Raw genomic sequence first — 20990 nt, forward strand, 5'->3', positions numbered from 1 at the left:
CTTAGTCATGAGCTCTCCATCTATTTCAGCTCATCACAGAATGATAGGAAAAGATTGATGTGTAACATATTTTGGAAAATACTTTGAAAAGGTCTTATGGCCTAAAAACAGAAAACCCTCAGATTATAATAATTTGACTATTTAGAATGAAGCTGTCTGATAGTTGAGGTTTTGTTATTCCTTAATTTATCATCTTGTGTCAGTTAGGAACATATTTGGCTGCAAGTATCAGAAAATTGAAGTGCAATGTTAACCAATCAGGGGCTTATTTTTCTCATCTCACGTGAGATACAGATATGGGCAGCTCAGGGCTGGTGCAGCTGCTTTCTGAGACACCTGGTCTCTCGCTGTGTCGCCATCCTCAGCACTGTGGCTTTCATCCTCCAGCTTGTTGTCTCATGATCACGTGGTGGCTGCTGAACCTCTCTGCATCTTATCTGTGTTCTAGGCAGGAAGAAAAGAGAAGACCAAAGGGGAAAGACATTTTTCTGGCAAGTCTTGCCTTATTTTGAGAGAAACAAAACTCTCCTTGGAACTTTTGCCTGTGTCACGTGGCCACCCTAGCTACGTTGGAAACTGGGACTTCAAGTAGGCTTTCCAGCCCTCATAGTAGAAGTAGGCTAAGAAGGTGATTGGAAAGGGTGTTGAGTAAGCATCCTTGAGTGTCTGTCACACGTCTCTCCATAACTAGCCTCAAAGTTCCTTGAGGGCACCTCCCAGCTCTTGGCATGGGACAAGGTGCTGAATCAGTGAAGCAAGGAATGGCCAAGTGTCCCTTGGAAAGAGCGGGCTAGCCTGGCCCTAAGAGCAGCCAGCCTAATTCTGAACAGGGTTCCAGGAGGCTAAGTGGAACTGCTGCTTGGATTGGAGAAGAAATGAGGCAGGAGTCCAGGTCCCAAAGAGCCAATGTGCAGGCAGAGGTGTGTCTTCAGGGCAGACAAGGGAGAGGAGGCAGGTGTGTTTTAGGACCTCAGCCAGGATGGGGCACAGAGCAGGTACCTTGCAGCCCAGTTCCTTCATCCTGGGAGGGAAGACTGAATGAAAACACAGGTATAGTGGAAGGAGCTGCAAAGTGCACCCGACGGCCTGAGGGAGGTCTTGACGTAGTCGTTGCAGCTGTACTTCTTGAAGGCAGCTTCCTTCTTGATCACCTGGGCCCTCACCCCCTATGCTCTCGGGAGCTATGTGCAGGAGGCAGGTTTGCACACCGAAACAGGTCCTTTTGTCATCTTCATGCTCAAAGGACAGGGCAGCTTGGCAAGATGTGAAATATATGGGTGAGAACACTTTTTTCCTTTAAAACATTATAAATCTTGTTCTGTTACCTTCTGAAATTTGACATCGAAGCCAAGCAGACTTTTATTTCTTTCTGGACAAACTGTTTTGTGGTTTTTTGTTTTTCATCCAGGATGCTTATGGGATTTTTTTCTTTTTATTTATAATTTAAGTCTTGCTAGATAATGTCTAGGAGCAGGGTCTTTGTTAGTTCATTCATCTTCCCTCCTCTCCCCTCCTCTCCCATTTCCACCCTTCCTCCCTTCCTCCATCCCTCCCTCCTTCCTTCCTTCCTTCCTTCCTTCCTTCCTTCCTTCCTTCCCTTGTTTTTAACTTCTCTGGATCAAGATGAATCTTTTCCATGATGCCTAGGATTATTTGTTTGTTTATAGCTCAGAAAAAAGATTTCCTATCATATACTAGATTCTTGCTTGAATGGCTTTTTTCGGGTTTCTTCTTCAGGAGCACCAGTTATCCATTTATTGGATCTCGGCTCTCTGTCTTCCAAAGATCTCAGCTTCCCTTTTATTGCTTTCATCTCTATTTTCTTTGCATTCCATAAGAACTTGTCAGATTCTCCCCCACCTCATTATTGATTTGATTTTTCACACTACCAGTTGCATTTCTTTCTCCTATTAATATGCATTTTAATTCTGAATGTTTCTTCTAATTATTTTTTTCTTCTTACAAAAGTAATATATATTTATTGTAAAAAGTTTAGGAAATATAAGTAAGCAAAAATAAGATAACCTGAACCACCATAATTTCACCATCCAGAAATTACATATCCTCCAGACATTTTTCTGTGAATGAATACACATACGTCATTTTTAATAATGGGTTCATAATAAGCACAATGTTTTACAAACTGCTTTGTTTTTACTTTCAAGTGTAACATGCCTGTTTCCCCATGCTCTTGAAATAGAATAACGTTGATATTTCACAACGTAATTTTTAATGCCTATAATATTTCATTGCCCAGATATACCATGAATTATTAAACCAATTCCCCTTTGTTGAACATTTCAATTTTTTTCTCAAAATTATCGATACTATAAATTGTGCTGCAACAAACATTCTTGCAGCTTCTCTTTATATACATCTATGATTATTTCCTACAATTAATTCCTAGGAGATGGTTAAAGGGCATGCAGAATTGTAAGAACTTTGATGTATTTGCTGCTGTATAGTATTGCTTTCCTGGATACCTTTCCCATGTAATCTAGCTCTCTTTTCATATCATTTTATTGCCTTTTCACTGCAGCCCTTTCTATTTAAAGATGTTTACTCCTGTTCATAAAGACCATATCTTCTTATATTCTATTAAGCATACCCGTTTCTTGAATCCTTTTTCTGTATCCTTTATCCAGTCCTTTCCAGAGTTCTGCTCTTCTTCTGATTCTTCAGAATGATGTTTCTTTCCTCCCTCCGTCTCCCACCTTCCTTTTCTTCTTTTCCTCTTCTTACTGGTTGCTAGTCAGACACTATTTTAAACCAGAAGCCCAAGCAGGCTACTTTCAGTGTGAGATTGGTTATTCTCTTTGGAGCCAGTGTTATGTGTAGGGGCAAGTTCAGGGCCTGGTTGTCAGGTCCCCACCTGTCCCCCGAGTGCCAAGGTGGGTGTCCCTCCAAAGGTTCACTGGCTTCTGAAGAACTCCTAACAGTCTGTTCCTTTAATGTAAGCCAAACCAAAATGCTCCTTGGGGATAAGACATAAAAATAATTCAGGAATTTTGCAGGTCAGAACACCTGGATTTACTAGATATTTTCCTGAAGGACGAATTACGATGAGAGAGGAGGAAGGAGGGTTTTAGGTCCCAGGTAGGGTGGGCTCAAGCTGAAACCAGAGGCTAGAGGAAACCCTGGGGCACCTCTCATCACTTTGTGACTACACAACGCATAACCAGCCCTAACCTCCTGCCTTCCCTCTTGACTGGGTCTCCACGCTGCCCCCTCCTCACCTAACCTCCACAGAGACACCAATTAAAATGCTGTTAAATTGTCTGCATTTCCAAATTTGACACTTGCACAGTAAGTGCTCCCACTCTCGAAGTTGCCCAGTTGGTTGCCTTGGACATCACACGACAACTGCTCCTTTGGTATTTATGTGTGAGGGCTTGGTGGGATAAATCTGAAAGCCAATATTATTAACCCCTTCATAAGTCATCTCCCTCCTCTTCTTCCTTAGTCAATTGCCCATGTGTGTTCCTCAGCCCCCTGTTCTTTATCCCCTCTCCGGGGCTGGCATCCTCCCTCCCCCAGGCTTTGCACATGGCTTGGGTCCCCATGTCTGCTTAGTCCAACAATTGTGACTGACTCAACTGATCAGTTCAGCTCAATGACCACCACAAGAGCAAGAGTCACAGGATGGAGCATTGCGCTGCCAGTGGGCCTTGCCCTTGGCCCATCTGCTTCAGTAGAGGACTTGCTTGAGGCCCCACAGCTCTTCAGTGACAGTACTGGCACCTGCCCCAGGTCCTCTGGATTCTGAGTCTGGACACTCTCCACCGTGTCATACATTAGAAAATCCAGAATTGGATGGATCGCCTGCCGCATGCCTTAGGGAGCGTTAAGTTCAACCAGTACCACTGGCTCTAACAGGAAGAGGAGACAGAGGCTAATGAACAGATTTCAGGGACCTCAGGAAGCCCAACATGGCCTCATGTCACCAATTTATACTCAACATTCAACAAACATTTACTGATTGATTATTATATCCTAGGCCCTGAGCTACCAACTGCAGCTGTTGCAGTGGACATGGTTCTGCTTCTAAAAGAGACAAGACGAGTTCCTGAACACTTCCTTACTATAAGGCAGGTTACTTACTTTAACCTTATATTCCAAAACTTCAGGGAAAGTCCAGCTTTCAGTGAACAAACATTCTGTCCTAAGGGTCCCACATGTGTTGATCAAACCAAATTTCCCAGTTTGAAAATCAGAAAACAGAATCACCCCAACTTTAATACGAAGCAGGACGAGATGAGTCTTACGTGAGGTACAAAAAAAATGTTGGGTGAGTTGTGCCTGATTGAGCAACAGAGAGGGCTTCAGGGAGGGTCCGTTGGAGCTGGGCCATGAAGATGGGCAGGGCTTTGCCAGGAGGAGCAGGGAGGAGGACTTCTTTGGGCAGAGGGGATGACAGATGAGGAGCAGCTGGAAGGTGGCACACGGATACTAAATAACTGGACCAGGGCACAGGGCTCAGAGAACTGAGAAATAATGTCAGGGAGAAGGTGAGGGCAGGACCACCGCAGGCGCTGATCAGAATAAGCCATCAAAGGTCTTTATTGAATGAGGCAGCCGAGGCAGTAATGAAGGAGTGGGTGTGTGGGCGGGCTCAGAGGGGAGGGATGAAGTGTAGAGGAAAGGGTGAGAGCATTGGGGGTGTCACCATTCAAATGCTGTCATTTACCATTACTCATATTTGTGGTATGTTACACAGTAATTGACACGGTATTGCAGTGTGATGAGCGAGGTGCAGAGCGTGTGGGGAAGGAGGAGGACACCGACCCCCCTTCCTTCGCTGAGCTTTGTTCCCCCCATAGAACATTCCCTTGTTCTTCCATGACACTAGGTCTCCCCCACTAAGCCCTGGATGCCAAGACTTTTTTCCAAGTAGGTTTGTAAACTCCAAAGTCTTCCTCTTTTATCTTCTCCTGTGTCAAAACCTATCTGTCCCTTGCCCTATGATCTAAGAACTCCAGATGTAAGCCACAGTTCAATAGGGGTTCCTGGAATGTGGCGATGACTGCTTATGAGTCAAGCAAGGGCCACCTTTACTGGATAACAGATATGCATTTTCAAAGGGATGGTTGGAAACAGGGATAGGTCTTACGTTCATTTCCTGCCCCGTGGCTGATACAGAGAGGGAACGCTGTGGATCACCCAGACTGTCTGCATCTCAGGCACCTCGGCACGTGGGCGGTAAGGAGGAGACCCTTCAGCTTCTCCAGATTGCCCTATGTGTGTGGGGTTTGTTTCTTCTGCCCAGAATGGGTCTCCGCTCCAATCAGGTTATGGAAAGTTGGTGGAAATTATTCCCATATGGAGGAGGGAGAGCTGCTGTGAGTCATGGTTGACTCTCTACACTGATCTGCAAGGTATCGACTCCAAGACAAACCCCATGTGCTCACACAGACATGTTTACCCTGTGCGGGAAGAAATGCAGGCCCCCGTGTCCTGGACTGTTTGGATGTGTCTGTGAACCCTCTGGAGAGAACAAGAAAGAAAGAACCCCTGCCTGGCAGCTTCATCTTTTCCTCCTCTTTTTCGCGGTTGGTTTATCCTTCTTGGCTTTTCGTAACGGTGGTCTCGCCTCGTAACTGCTGTGTCCCTGTTGCTGCAGGACAGAGCGGGCTCCACCGTGGACAGGCCCCCTTGTCTGGCTGCCATCTCGCCTCCCAAGGGCTCATGTCCCCTGGTTTCCCTCTTAGAAGGTCAGCCCAGCCTATAGGCTTGTCTGCAGGTGAGAATATTCCTCCAGGAGATAACAGCTCTTGTCTTCCATTAGGTTATTGCTTCTGTCTGTCTGTCTGTCTCTCTCACACACACTCCAGGTGTGTGCTTCTATCATTCATGATAAAGGCCACTCTGTCTTTCCAGTCTTATTTTACAGTTGTCTCTGCCAGAACAGCAGACTGTGAAACTGTGGTCTGGAGGGAGCACCACCATTTCATTCTGTTAGCAAAAACCATTCCTGAGCTGTCTTGAATTCTTAAAAGGAACTTTATGAAAACTCAGGGATGTCTGGGCAACTTGTGAACACAAGTGGAAAAGCTGCTTGTTCTCCCCCAGAGGGGCCCTTACTAATATCCTTTAAGCAACAGGGGTCATGGGTCCCAAGCAACAGGACCCATATCTGCAGAGGCCAGAATGCCTTTGGGAGAGTCCTCTGCCAACGTCCCCTGGACAATCTTCCTGTAACCGACGTAGGCTCCTTCCACATCTCACCTCTCTGCTCCTTCCTACAGCACTCACCATTTGCTACTAGATGTGTTCCAAAATGTTCCACCCTCTGGGAGCCAGCCTCTTCCAGCCTCATCCTGCAGACCTTGGGACTAACAGATGTCGTCAGTAATTGTTTATATATTTCAATACTCATTTGGAAACTTTCCAGAACTGTTCCTGGCCTTTTATACTTTTTATATCAGTGCTTAAGTGTTTATGTCTCAGCCTTTCTTTGTGATTTCAGAACGTCTGATTTTTAGAGTCTTGTTGGTTATTCAAATATTCATTCATATATTTTCTCCTCCCTTTGTGGTTCAGCTGTGCAAGCTAGTTTTGTCCCACAGAGTTATTTAATGGCAACACATTCTATTTTTCAGATTAGCTGAACTTCTCAAGCCAGGAATGTCCATCAGCTATCAGGCCAGGAGAAGGCCCTTTATTGATGACATCTTTGTGAACTGTGAGGGCGGTTTGTCATTTGCTCTTGGAATTATACCTGGCACACCAGTCTGTGAACGTTTAAAGACAGAAATGGTGAATCTGTATATCTGTCGATCAGTAGACTTGACAGCTTATCTGATAAACTGAGTCTTTTCTTTCTTCACCTTGCTTTTCCAACCCTGTGAGGGTCAACGTAAAGGGGGTCAGGAGGTATAGCCCAGATCCTTGGCTCCCCAATCTCCCCACAGCCTCAACCCTGGGAGAGGAAAGACAGAGAGAAATGTGCAGATACATGAATTGGGAGAGGCTGGACTTCCTTTCAAGGCAGAACCCCTTCTGGACAGGCCACAGAGGTCTCCAGGCACTCAGCTCTGAAAGTACAGACACGCAATAAAAATCAGCAAGCTCTGAAGGCTGACTCACACCAACCAAAGTTACAAGGGACTGATTTATAAACCAGAGCTTAAATGCTGATGTATCTGGAGAGAGAACCCTGGTGGGATGGCTGGTCCTGGCCACTGGCTCAGGCCACTGACCCCTCTCTGGTGGGTGATATACTCAGGAGTTCAGCTCTCAGCCCAGAAGATTCCTTGATGAACATTGCATTAGAACAAGGTGAGATGCCTTTAGGCAGACCAAGACATGCCCTGTTTCCACACTACAGACAGTTTGATCTTAGGAAGTGAGTCTTTCACTGAAAATCGGAGCCCCACTCTGTCAGGCAGTCCTGGGAGTACCTGGGCAGATATTTTTACTTTCCAACTCACCCTGTCTGTCACCAAATGCATCTGCCTTCCCATTATGACTGGAGGACTTCATCTGGTTATTGACGATCACACTTATCTTAGAGTGAGTTTTTAGTTGGATGTTCCTGGGACATTTTAGGAGGGCCCCTCAGCTCCTTGGTGAGCTCTAGAAAACACATTTATCTCAGCCTCGCCAACAGAGCTCACATGTGAGTCCCCGTGGGGGCTTCATGGATGCTCAGTTCTCCTAACTTCACTGTCAGTGGCTGACCTTTTCCAACCTGGTCACCAGATACTGGGATTCTGTGTGCCAGATTCAGGGCTTGTAGTTCCCTTTATGTGGACTCTGCTTCTCAGCAAGAAGGTCAGAATCCCAGCCTTCAGCAGGTGAGGAAGACGGTGGTCTTGATGCTGTCTGTAAATCCAGGCTTCCAGTTCTAGCTCCTCAGTCTCACAGGGTCCATCCTGCTAAGTTTCTTGCATAGCATTTTTTTAATGATCCTTAGCAGAGGAGGGAACAAGACTCAGTAATTCAAGGAGCTAATTGTCAGTCATCCCTGTTTGACTCTCAGTGCTTTGCAAGGTTTTCCTGACAACAGGTGTGTCCTTGTGATAAGCTTTCCTTGGGCCACGAGGAAGATGAGAAAGTATACTTGGAGTTCACTCAAGTGATGGAGGAATGGATTCGGTCACCAGGTGTGACCTCAATGACACTTAACCTTCCTTCCCTCTCTTCTCCTTCCCAGATTGTCATTGAAGATATTGGGAATAAAAGAAAATATGATTTCCCTCTTAACCGCTGGCTGGCCTTGGATGAAGACGATGGCAAAATTCAGAGGGATATCTTAGTGGGCGGAGCTGAGACCACAGGTAGAACAGAAGAAAGGGGGGGCCCAATTGGCTAATACTTCACTTTCTGCCTGAGGGTCAATGTTCTCATCTGTGGGTCCGGAGGCCTGCAGTCCAGTGGGAAGCAGCCATGTCTTTAGACCACATTCCTCCTGCCCCTGAAAGTGTTCTGTCCCCCCGGGCTGGAGTCTGGGGCTCTGCTGATACCAGAGGTGATAAGGCGCCCCTGAGCAGACACTGACTTCCCAGGGCAAGAGAAGTTATGCGCAGGATGGAGCCAGGGTGTGAACTCCCGACACACGTGGATATTTATGAGGATGTTGACTGACCCTTACCTCCTCCTACTATTGAGCGCTTCCTATATGGCAGACTCTCTCTAGGTACCTGACTCATGTCATTCCTCTAATACTCACAACAACCCTAGAGTATGGGAACGGTTACTGTTCCCATTTCACAGTAGAGGAAATTGAGTCACAAGTTAGGAGACCTGTTCCAGGTCACACAGCTGATAAGTGACAAATCCAGGATTTGGTCTGCCTCCTAAATCTCTACCCTGTGTGAGTTCCATGGAAAACCTGAAGCTCCCAGCATGGAAGTTCATAGATGTTCCAGAATATCAATGTTGGTGAACGCGCACAGCTGAGAACATGCTCTGGGACAGACCCTCCCATGGCTCCCACTGCAGAGAGAATGAGTCCAAGTTCTGGGGTATAAGATAAAATTGCTCCACGATTGGGCTCCAATTGACCATTTCAGCAGCATCTTTCAACATCTTCTACTACCACTTCCACACACACACTCCCTCTCCCTCTCCCGATCTGCACACCTTTCACTCTTTCCCACACCTACCCCCTCTCCCTGTTCCCCCCACCTCACCCACATGCCTTCCCTCTCCCCTCCCTTTAGCTGCTGGCCTTACTCTTTCTCTTCGGAATATGCTTTCTCCTCAGCCTGTGACACCATTTCTCTTCTTTCTGCTTCTCAACTTCCTGCTGCCAGTCGCTTCCTCTGAAACTTCCCCTACCCGCTCTAGACAGGGCTGTCTCTCCCTTCTCTTGCTGCAGACATTTTGGGAAGAACGTGACTGCTATTGTTTGGGAAACCAATGCTCCTCTGCTCCAGTGCTTTTCAACCATGGCATTATGGCGCCTTGGCCTGGGTGAGGGGTGCCACGTTGTCGGGTGTGTCATGATTTTGTATTCTATAGTTTGAAAATTATTTACTTAAAACATCCACTAGAGCAGATTTAATATGTCCCCTTTAACTGTGTTACTATTACTTGCTTCCAGTGGTAGACGAGGAGAAATGACAGTGAGAGGCTGGAATTGCTGACAACCTAGGCTATGACAGTATGTCTAGTGTGAGAACACCATCTGTCCATGTGTTGTGAAGTAAAGCTGGACACCCACTCTTTGAGGGCAGTGGCTATTCCTTTTTACCTTCATAGTCTCCCAAGGCCTGTCATAGAGTAAGCACTCAGTAAATGTTTGTTGAGCAAGGGAAGGTGCGAATGTATGAATGAATAATGCGTCCATGTAGTTGCATGTGCTATCTCCCAAAGACATTTTGTTTCTCTGAGATCAGGGGGTGGGGGTAGGATGAAAGGGAGGTGGGGGACTAACAAGGCTTAAAGTACCACTTGCCTTAGACTCTGGGACAGTGTGAAAAAAGGCAGACCACACCTTAGCAGAATTTCCTATAGTTTCCTGTTCAAATGTTTGTCTTTGGTGTTTTCCTTTAGTCTGTCTCATCTCAGAGTTTAATCTCCTCTTGCTGGCTCTTCCCCAGAACTCCATGTCCTCACATTGCCTTCTGACTGACCAAAACCCCAAATGGCCCAACCCACAATGTCTTCTCCCTCCCTCAGTCTTCCGCATCCCACCCCCTCAGGTGGTAAAGGAGGACATTAGTGCCCTCTATTAAGAGTTATGTTTTTAAGTTATGTGCAAAACAGCAAGCTCCATGAATCAGATAGTCCTGAATACAAATCTCTCTTAATCGAGGTGACGATTCTAATGAAATGAGACACAATAGAATTCATCTGGCAGCTATTAATAATATGCATGTGGTAATTAGCATTAATAATAAGTACTATTCTTAACCAACCCAAGCTCTTCCTTCTCTTTGTTAGTTTCCTGTAATGGGGGCTGGCAGCTTCCTGTAACCTGCAGTTTGCTCCTAAACTCAGGTGCACTGACACACCAACTCCAAAAAAGATAAAGGGAAGTGGAAAGGGGCACTGGATGTCGTCTGGGGGAGGAGGACTTAGGGGGATGGGGATGTACAGCAGAGGGAAGGTCTAGGGAGGTGTGGTCAGGTGGCAGAGAAGGTGGGTAGGATATTGTTGTCAGCTTGCACTGAACCCTCTCCTTCCCCCTGTTGTTTCCGCACCAGCCATCTCATATATTGTCACCGTCTTCACTGGGGATGTCCGGGGTGCTGGGACCAAATCCAAAATCTACCTGGTCATGTTCGGGGCCAGAGGGAATAAGAACAGTGGGAAAATCTTCCTGGAGGGCGGTGTGTTTGACCGTGGCCGCAGAGACATCTTCAACATCGAGCTGGCTGTCCTCCTCAGCCCATTGAGCCGGGTCTCCATCGGACATGGCAATGTGGGAGCCAATAGAGGCTGGTACTGTGAGAAGGTAAGGGAGGCTGGGGAGGACCCTGCCCTGATTCAACCCTTCTCTTTAACTTGCAAATACAAACTCTAATCTGCATCCTACTTCCTACTTCCTTTGCACCAGTTACAAAGTACATGAGAAATCCCTCTCACAGGGCCTTTTTTTTTTTTTATTCAAACAGAAAGTCACAAAAATTATAATCATCCTCATCAGTTCACTCAGTCCCATGTAATTAATTTTTTTTATCGTGATCTTTTGTTGGCACTTTTATGAGTTCATCAGTTTCCCATTAGAGTTCTGAAAATGCTTCTTCATTCAGTTCAGCAGTATAGTCAGTTACCAGAAACCTGTACTTGTCAGAGTCTTTTCCATGAATTCCTTAAAGATGAAACCCTTCTAGAGGAACATTTTTGCAAAAGCATCAGAGTACACCCAGAACTGTCTGTAACTGACAAAAGGCTTAAAAATGACCACGGTTAAAGATTTGATGAAAGTTCATAATAATGCAATTGACAAGGAAATTTCGTTATTTCTGAGATATACATTTTAAAGTAATAACTAGAATTATGACTTATAATATGATACCAGAACATATAAGATTTTTAGAAATTTCATGTAATGTCTGAAACATTTATATTAACATATTTCCATACAAATAACACAAAGAAAGTTTAGTATGAGTTGCTTTTGTTTGTTTGTTTTTTATACTGCAGGTTCTTATTAGTCACCAATTTTATACACATCAGTGTATACATGTCAATCCCAATCGCCCAATTCAGCACACCACCATCCCCACTCCACCGCAGTTTTCCTCCCTTGGTGTCCATACGTTTGCTCTCTACATCTGGGTCTCAACTCCTGCCCTGCAAACCTGTTCATCTGTACCATTTTTCTAGGTTCCACATACATGCGTTAATAAACAATATTTGTTTTTCTCTTTCTGACTTACTTCACTCTGTATGACAGTCTCTAGATCCATCCATGTCTCAACAAATTACTCAATATCCTTCCTTTTAATGGCTGAGTAATATTCCATTGTATATATGTACCGCATCTTCTTTATCCATTCATCTGTCGATGGGCATTTAGGTTGCTTCCATGACCTGGCTATTGTAAATAATGCTGCAACGAAAATTGGGGTGCATGTCTCTTTTTGAATTATGGTTTTCTTGGGGTATATGCCCAGTAGTGGGATTGCTGGATCATATGGTAGTTCTATTTTTAGCTTTTTAAGGAACGTCCATACTGTTCTCCATAATGGCTGTATCAATTTACATTCCCACCAACAGTGCAAGAGGGTTCCCTTTTCTCCACACTCTCTCCAGCATTTGTTGTTTGTAGATTTTCTGATGATGCCCATTCTAACTGGTGTGGGGTGATACCTCATTGCAGTTTTGATTTGCATTTCTCTAATAATTAGTGATGTTGAGCAGCTTTTCATGTGCTTCTTGGCCATCTGTATGTCTTCTTTGGAGAAATGTCTATTTAGGTCTTCTGCCCATTTTTGAATTGGGTTGTTTGTTTCTTTAATATTGAGCTGCATGAGCTGTTTATATATTTTGAGGGTTAATCCTTTGTCTGTTGGTTCATTTGCAAATATTTTCTCCCATTCTGAGGGTTGTCTTTTCGTCTTGTTTATGGTTTCCTTTGCTGTGCAAAAGCTTTGAACTTTCATTAGGTCCCATTTGTTTATTTTTGTTTTTATTTCCATTACTCTAGGAGGTGGATCAAAAAAGATCTTGCTGTGATTTATGTCAAAGAGTGTTTTTCCTATGTTTTCCTCTAAGAGTTTTATAGTGTCCAGCCTTACATTTAGGTCTTGAATCCATTTTGAGTTTATTTTTGTATATGGTGTTAGGGAGTGTTCTAATTTCATTCTTTTATATGTAGCTGTCCAGTTTTCCCAGCACCACTTATTGAAGAGACTGTCTTTTCTCCATTGTATATCTTTGCCTCCTTTCTCATAGATTAGTTGACCATAGGTGTGTGGGTTTATCTCCGGGCTTTCTATCTTGTTCCATTGATCTATGTTTCTGCTTTTATGCCAATACCACATTGTTTTGATTACTGTAGCTTTGTAGTATAGTCTGAAGTCAGGGAGTCTGATTCCTCCAGTTCCGCTTTTTTCCCTCAAGACTGCTTTGGCTATTTGGGGTCTTCTGTGTCTCCATACAAATTTGAAGATGATTTGTTCTAGCTCCATAGAAAATGCCATTGGTAATTTGATAGGGATTACATTGAATCTGTAGATTGCTTTGGGTAGTATAGTCATTTTCACAATACTGATTCTTCCAATCCAAGAACATGGTATATCTCTCCATCTGTTGGTATCATCTTTAATTTCTTTCATCAGTGTCTTATAGTTTTCTGCATACAGGTTTTTGTTTCCCTAGGTAGGTTTATTCCTAGGTGTTTTATTCTTTTTGTTGCAGTGGTAAATGGGAGTGTTTCCATAATTTCTCTTTCAGATTTTCCATCATTAATGTACAGGAATGCAAGAGATTTCTGTGCATTAACTTTGTATCCTGCTACTTAACCAAATTCATTGATTAGCTCTAGTAGTTTTCTGGTAGCATCTTTTGGATTCTCTATGTATAGTATCACATCATCTGCAAACAGTGACAGTTTTACTTCTTCTTTTCCAATTTGTATTCTTTTATTTCTTTTTCTTCTCTGACTGCCATGGCTAGGGCTTCCAAAACTATGTTGAATAATAGTGGTGAGAGTGGACATCCTTGTCTTGTTCCTGATCCTAGAGGAAATGCTTTCAGCTTTTCACTATTGAGAATGATGTTTGCTGTGGGTTTGTCATATATGGCCTTTATTACGTTGAGGTAGGTTCCCTCTATGCCCACTTTCTGGAGAGTTTTTATCATAAATGGTGTTGAATCTTGTCGAAAACTTTTTCTGCATCTATTGAGATGATCATATGGTTTTTATCCTTCAATTTGTTAATACGGTGTATCACATTTATTAATTTGCATATATTGAATAATCCTTCAATTCCTGGGATAAATCCCACTTGATCATGGTGTATGATTCTTTTAATGTGCAGTTGGGTTCTATTTGATAGTATTTTGTTGAGGATTTTTGCATCTATATTCATCAGTGATATTGACCTGTAGTTTTCTTTTTTGGTGACATCTTTGTCTTGTTTTGGTATCACGGTGATGGTGGCCTCGTAGAATGAGTTTGGGGGTGTTCCTTCCTCTGCTATATTTTGGAAGAGTTTGAGAAGGATAGGTGTTAGCTCTTCTCTAAATGTTTGATAGAATTCGCCTGTGAAGCCATCTGGTCCTGGGCTTTTGTTTGTTGGAAGATTTTTAATCACAGTTTCAATTTCAGTGCTTGTGATTGGTCTGTTTATATTTTCTGCTTCTTCCTGGTTCAGTCTCAGAAGTTTGTGCCTTTCTAAGAATTTGTCCATTTCTTTCAGGTTGTCTATTTTATTGGCATATAGTTGCTTGTAGTAATCAATCTCTCATGATCCTTTGTATTTCTGCAGTGTCAGTTGTTACTTCTCCTCTTTCATTTCTAATTCTATTGATTTGAGCCTTCTCCCTTTTTTTCTTGATGAGTGTGGCTAATGGGTTATCAATTTTGTTTATCTTCTCAAAGAACCAACTTTTAGTTTTATTGATCTTTGCTATTGTTTCATTCATTTCTTTTTCCTTTATTTCTGATCTGATCTTTATGATTTCTGTCCTGCTAAATTTGGGGGGTTTTTGTTCTTTTTTCTCTAATTGCTTTAGGTGTCAGTTAGGTTGTTTATTTGAGATGTTGCTTGTTTCTTGAGGTAGGATTGTATTGCTATAAACTTCCCTCTTAGAACTGCTTTTGCTGCAACCCATACATTTTGGGTCATTGTGTTTTCATTGTCATTTGTTTCTAGGTAATTTTTGATTTCCTGTTTGATTTCTTCAGTGATCTCTTGGTTATTTAGTAGCATATTGTTTAGCCTCCCTGTGTTTGTATATTTTACAGTTTTATTCATGTAATTGATATCTAGTCTCATTGTTGTTGGAAAAGATACTTGATATGATTTCAATTTTCTTAAATTTACCAAGGCTTGATTCGTGACCCAAGGTGTGATCTACCCTGGAGAATGTTCCGTGCACACTTGAGAAGAAAGTGTATTCTGTTGTTTTTTGGATGGAATGTCCTAAAAATATCAGTTAGGTCCATCTCGTTTAATGTGTCATTTAATGCTTGTGTTTCCTTATTTATTTTCATTTTAGATGATCTCTCCATTGGTGAAAGTGGAGTGTTATTAAAGTCTCCTACTATGATTATGTTACTGTCAATTTCCCCTTTTATGGCTGTTAGCATTTTCCCTTTGTATTGAGGTACTCCTACGTTGGGTGCATAAATATTTACAATTCCTATATCTTCTTCTTGGATTGATCCCTTGATCATTATGTAGTGTCCTTCTTTGTCTCTTGTAATAGTCTTTATTTTAAAGTCTATTTTGTCTGATATGAGAATTACTACTCCAGTTTTCTTTTGATTTCCATTTGCATGGCATACGTTTTTCCATCCCCTCACCTGCAGTCTGTATGTGTCCCTATGTCTGAAATGGGTCTCTTGTAGACAGCATATATACAGGTCCTGTTTTTGTATCCATTCAGCCAGTCTATGTCTTTTGGTTGGAGCATTTAATCCATTTACATTTAAGGTAATTATCAATATGTATGTTCCCATTACCATTTTCTTAATTGTTTTGGGTTTGTTATTGTGGGTTTTTTCCTTCTCTTGTGTTTCCTGCCTAGAGAAGTTTCTTTAGCATTTGTTGTAAACCTGGTTTGGTGGTGCTGAATTCTCTTAGCTTTTTCTTGTCTGTAAAAGTTTAAATTTCTCTGTTGAATCTGTATGAGATCCTTGCTGGGTAGAGTAATCTTGGTTGTAAGATTTTCCCTTTCATCACTTTAAGTATGTCCTGCCACTCACTTCTGGCTTGTAGAGTTTCTGCTGAAAGATCAGCTGTTAACCTTATGGGGATTCCCTTGTATGTTATTTGTTGTTTTTCCCTTGCTGCTTTTAATGTTTTTTCTTTGTATTTAATTTTTGATAGTTTGATTAATATGTTTCTTGGCGTGTTCTTCTTGGATTTATCCTGTATGGGACTCTCTGCACTTCCTGGACTTGATTGACTATTTCCTTTCCCATATTAGGGAAGTTTTCAACTATAATCTCTTCAAATATTTTATTAGTCCCTTTCTTTTTCTCTTCTTCTAGGATCCCTATAATTCAAATGTTGGGGCATTTAATGTTGTCCCAGAAGTCTCTGAGACTGTCCTCAATTCTTTTCATTCTTTTTTCTTTATTCTGCTCTGTGGGAGTTATTTCCACTATTTTATCTTCTAGGTCACATATCCGTTCTTCTGCCTCAGTTATTCTGCTATTGATTCCTTCTAGAGAATTTTAAATTTCATTTATTGTGTTGTTCCTCTCTGTTTGTTTGCTCTTTAGTTCTTCTAGGTCCTTGTTAAATGTTTCTTGTATTTTCTCCATTCTATTTCCAAGATTTTGGATCATCTTTACTATCATTACTCTGAATTCTTTTTCGGGTAGACTGCCTATTTCTTCTTCATTTGTTTGGCCTGGTGGGTTTTTACCTTGCTCCTTCATCTGCTGGGTATTTCTCTGTCTTTTCATTTTGCTTAACTTATTGTGTTTGGGGTCTCTTTTTTGCAGCCTGCAAGTTCGTAATTCCCGTTGTTTTTTGTGTCCCCAGTGGGTAAGGTTGGTTCAGTGGGTTGTGTAGGCTTCCTTGTGGAGGGGACTGGTTGCCTGTGTTCTGGTGGATGAAGCTGGATCTTGTCTTTCTGGTGGGCAGGACCATGTCCAGTGGTGTGTTTTGGGATGTCTGTGAACTTATTATGATTTTGGGCAGCCTCTCTGCTAATGGGTTGTGTTGTGTTCCTGTCTTTCTAGTTGTTTGGCATGGGGTGTCCAGCACTGGAGCTTGCTGGTCATTGAGTGGAGCTGGGTCTTCACGTTGAGATGGAGATCTCTGGGTGAACTCTCGCCAATTGATATTACGTGGGGCCGGGAGGTCTCTGATGGTCCAATTTCCTGAACTCGGCTCTCCCACCTCAGCAGCACAGGCCTGACACCCGGCCAGAGCACCAAAACCCTGTCAGCCACACAGCTCAGAAGAAAAGGGAGAAAAAAAAGAAGGAAAGAAAAATAAAATAAAATAAATAAAGTTTTTAAAATAAAAAATAATTAAAATAAACATATTTTTAAAGTAATTTTTTTAAAAAAAGAAGAGAGCAACCAAACTAATAAACAAATCCACCAGTGATAAGAAGCGCTAAAAACCATACTAAGTTAAACATAAAAATCAGAAACTAGTCAGTCGCATACAGCAAACCCGAAGTCTACAGTTGCTCCCAAAGTCCACCACTGCAATTTTGGGATGATTGTCTAATCAGGTATTCCACAGATGCAGGGTACATCAAGTTGATTGTGAAGATTTAATCTGTTCCTGAGGCTGCACAGAGAAATTTCCCTTTCTCTTCTTTGTCCGCACAACTCCTGGGTTTCAGCTTTGGACTTGGCCCTGCCTCTGCATGTAGGTCACACTCTGGCATCTGTTCTTCACCCACACAGGAGGGGGTTAAAGGAGGGCTGATTAGGGGGCTCTGGCTCACCCAGGCCTGGGGAGAGAGGGGTACAGAATGCGGCACGAGCCTGCGGCGGCAGAGGCCAGTGTGACATTGCAACAGCCTGAGGTGTGCCATGTGCTCTCCTGGGGAAGTCGTCCCTGGATCATGGGACCCTGACAGTGGCGGGCTGCGCAGGCTCCCGGGAGGGGAGGTGTGGATAGTGACCTGTGCTTGCACACAGGATTCTTGGTGGCTGCAGCAGCAGCCTTAGCATTTTATGCCTGTCTCTGGTGTCCGTGCTGATAGCCGTGGCTCACACCTGTCTCTGAAGCTCTTTTAGGCAGTGCTCTGAATCTCCTCTCCTCGTGCACCCCGAAACAACAGTCTCTTGACTCTTAGGAAGTTCCAGACTTTTTCCCGGACTCCCTCCTGGTTAGCTGTGGTGCACTAGCCCCCTTCTGGCTGTGTTCACGCAGCCAACCCCAGTCCTCTCCCTGGGATATGACCTCCGAAGCCCGAGCCTCAGCTCCCAGCCCCCACCTGTCCTGGCGGGTGAGCAGACAAACCTCTCAGGCTGGTGAGTCCTGGTTGGCCCTAATCCTCTTTGCGGGAATCTCTCCGCTTTGCCCTCTGCAGCCCTATTGCTGTGCTCTCCTCCATGGCTCCAAAGCTTCCCCCAAGCCCGCTCCCGTTTCCACCAGTGAAGGGGCTTCCTAGTGTGTGGAAACTTTTCCTCTTTCACAGCTCCCTCCCAGAGGTGTAGGTCCCCTCCCTATTTTTTTGTCTCTGTTTTTTCTTTTTCCCTACCCAGCTACGTGGGGAGTTTCTTGTCTTTGGGGAAGTCTGAGGTCTTCTGCCAGCGTTCAGTAGGTGTTCTTTAGGAGTTGTTGCACATTTAGATGTATTTTTTTTTTTTTTTTTTTTTTTTTTTTTTATGCGTTACGCGGGCCTCTCACTGTTGTGGCCTCTCCCGTTGCGGAGGACAGGCTCCGGACGCGCAGGCTCAGCGGCCATGGCTCACGGGCCCAGCCGCTCCGCGGCATGTGGGATCCTCCCAGACCGGGGCACGAACCCGTGTCCCCTGCATCGGCAGGCGGACTCTCAACCACTGCGCCACCAGGGAAGCCCTTAGATGTATTTTTGATGTATTTGTGGGGAGGAAGGTGATCTCCACGTCTTACTCCTCTGCCATCTTGAAGGTCCTCTCAGTGGTGGATGCCATTTAAAAATTTTTTGACATTTACTTTACAATGCGCTTCAATTTATGTATATGTTCCAAGAGTTGAATTTAAGATTTTGACTTTATTTATTAAATTCAGTTTGTTAGTTTTGTTTTTGAACCTTCTATCTCCTTAATAGCATTTTGTCTGTTTGATCTATTAATTATGAAGAAAGTTATGTTGAAACTTCCAATGTCGGTGGTAGATATTTAAATTTCTTACTGTAGAACTAACAATTTTTGCTTTATATAGTTTTAGGCTACGTTGTGAGGTGTAGAATTAGTATAACCTCTGGTTAATTGAATCTTTATCACAATCCTATCTGATACTATCTAGCTTTTAACTGATAAATTTAGTCATTTATGTTTTTTATAACTATTAACATGTCTGTTTGTCCTGCTTTTACTATGTCTTTCTTTTTTCTTTTTTTTTTTTTTTTGATTAACTGATTGGTTATGGGTTTTATTTTCTTGATAGTGATTTGGAAATTATTCACTCTCTGGTTTTTTTAGTGGTTACTATTGAAATTTTAGCATACATACTTACTGGGACAAGACCTAAATTTAACCACCATCCCTAATTCCCTCTTAGACAAATCAAGAACCTTAGAAATTTCTAATGGTAATAATCCTGCATCTAGGTTGCATGCCAATTTTGAAAGTAGAGTATTTTAGCTCTCCTTTGAATTAGTTTTAAATTCACATATTATATGCTGTTGTTTTGTAGAGTCATATTTGTCCAGATTTACCTACCTGTTTGCCAGTGTATTTGCTTGACAATTCTTCTTGCCTCTAAGACCTCTCTTCTGGTGTCAATTTTCTTCTTCCTCCTGAAGTAATATGCTTTAGAAGTTCCTTTGGTTAAGTAAGGTCTATTGGTGGTAAACTCTGTTTTTGTTAATTTGAAAATTATTTTATTTCATTTTCATTCTTGAAAGAAATTTCAGGATACAGAATTCTAGATTGAGTTATAATGCCCCCACCCTCCAATATCCTCTGGCTTCTGTTAGTCCAATTGCCATCATCTGTCTTTTCTCTCTTGACGCTCTTAAGATCTCTGTCTTTGGCATTCTGATGCTTCTCTTCAAAACATCTAGGTGTGTCTGGGTTAGACAGAATGCCATGTTCTAAACCCATAAGTTCAGAATGTGGGTAGAGATGGAGAAGGTGTAGGAGAGAAGGTTAGAATGCCATGTTCTAAACCCATAAGTTCAGAATGTGGGTAGAGATGGAGAAGATGTAGGAAAGAAGGTTAAATAAGGATCAAGTCCTGAGGAGGGTAGTTTTTGTATTAAATTATAGATATTAATCACCTTTTATGTGACTGACCTTTTTTCCATAAGACAAATATAGGGTATTAATTTAGTATTCTAGTTAACTTGGTTCAGATGGAGATTTTACAATGTGCATAAGGAAATATGGTATTCAAAAAGGGTATGTGTATAGAGAAAAATGTTTGAGGTTTGGGCTGGTAAATTGGAATATGGATGATACCTACTTGGGAAGATTTCTTAGAGGAGGTATTTCTTGATCTAAGATTTAATGAGATAGGCAGTGGGAAGAAAAGTGACATTCCTTGAGGGTAGTAATGCAGACAACCCTAAATGTGGGGCTAAGGAGGCTGTTGAACATTACAAAGAAGTCCCAGCCAGGGGACCTACTGTAGGAGATGTGATCTGCTCCCCCAGGTGGTGATTTTGTGCCCCTTCACTGGCATCCAGCAGACCTTCCCTTGCAGCAGCTGGCTGGATGAGAAGAAGACAGATGGGCTGATCGAGAGGCAGCTCTACGAGATGGTGTCTCTCAGGAAGAAGAGGCTGAAAAGTAGGTGGAGGGGCCCAGAGCCAGCAAAGGCCAGGATTGTCAAACCACTGGGCGCTCCTTCTTCTCAATTCTCCTCTGGAAAGGAAGGGAAAGGGTCCCCCAGGGACCTCAGTTCTCCAAGGTACAGACCACACAGAATTACAGACATGGCACCAAGGCTGATACTCCAGCAGCCCCAAATCGTTAAGCTGCTGTGATGGGCTAGTTGTTAAACTGAATGGTTGCACACACTGCACTCTGAATGTACTGGCCATAGGGTGGGTGGAGTCAACTATTCCCCCTATTAAAAATATACTAATAGACTTTCACCATTAAAAGGAACATTAAGGCACACTCTCTCAAATAGCAAGGAATCCTTGGCTTCCCAAATTTAGTATTTGTTATAATGGGTTTCTGAGAGTAGGACACACCTGTATACAACCTGTACTTCAGTCCTGATCACCTTTGATTTGCT

General features: G+C 43.0%; 1 protein-coding gene across 1 annotated transcript in view; it reads left to right on the forward strand.

The window, feature by feature from the left end:
• LOXHD1 (lipoxygenase homology domains 1) overlaps positions 1-20990 on the forward strand; it is a 199897-nt gene that overhangs the window by 45029 nt on the left and 133878 nt on the right. Inside the window, exons 7-9 of the mRNA XM_032602844.1 lie at positions 8156-8279; positions 10653-10903; positions 20401-20536. Of these exons, the coding sequence (XP_032458735.1) occupies positions 8156-8279; positions 10653-10903; positions 20401-20536 (511 nt within the window). The remainder of the gene's footprint in view (positions 1-8155; positions 8280-10652; positions 10904-20400; positions 20537-20990) is intronic.

The sequence above is a fragment of the Phocoena sinus genome, chromosome 14 (genome assembly GCF_008692025.1).
Source record: "Phocoena sinus isolate mPhoSin1 chromosome 14, mPhoSin1.pri, whole genome shotgun sequence".
In the NCBI taxonomy this organism is placed as follows: domain Eukaryota; kingdom Metazoa; phylum Chordata; class Mammalia; order Artiodactyla; family Phocoenidae; genus Phocoena; species Phocoena sinus.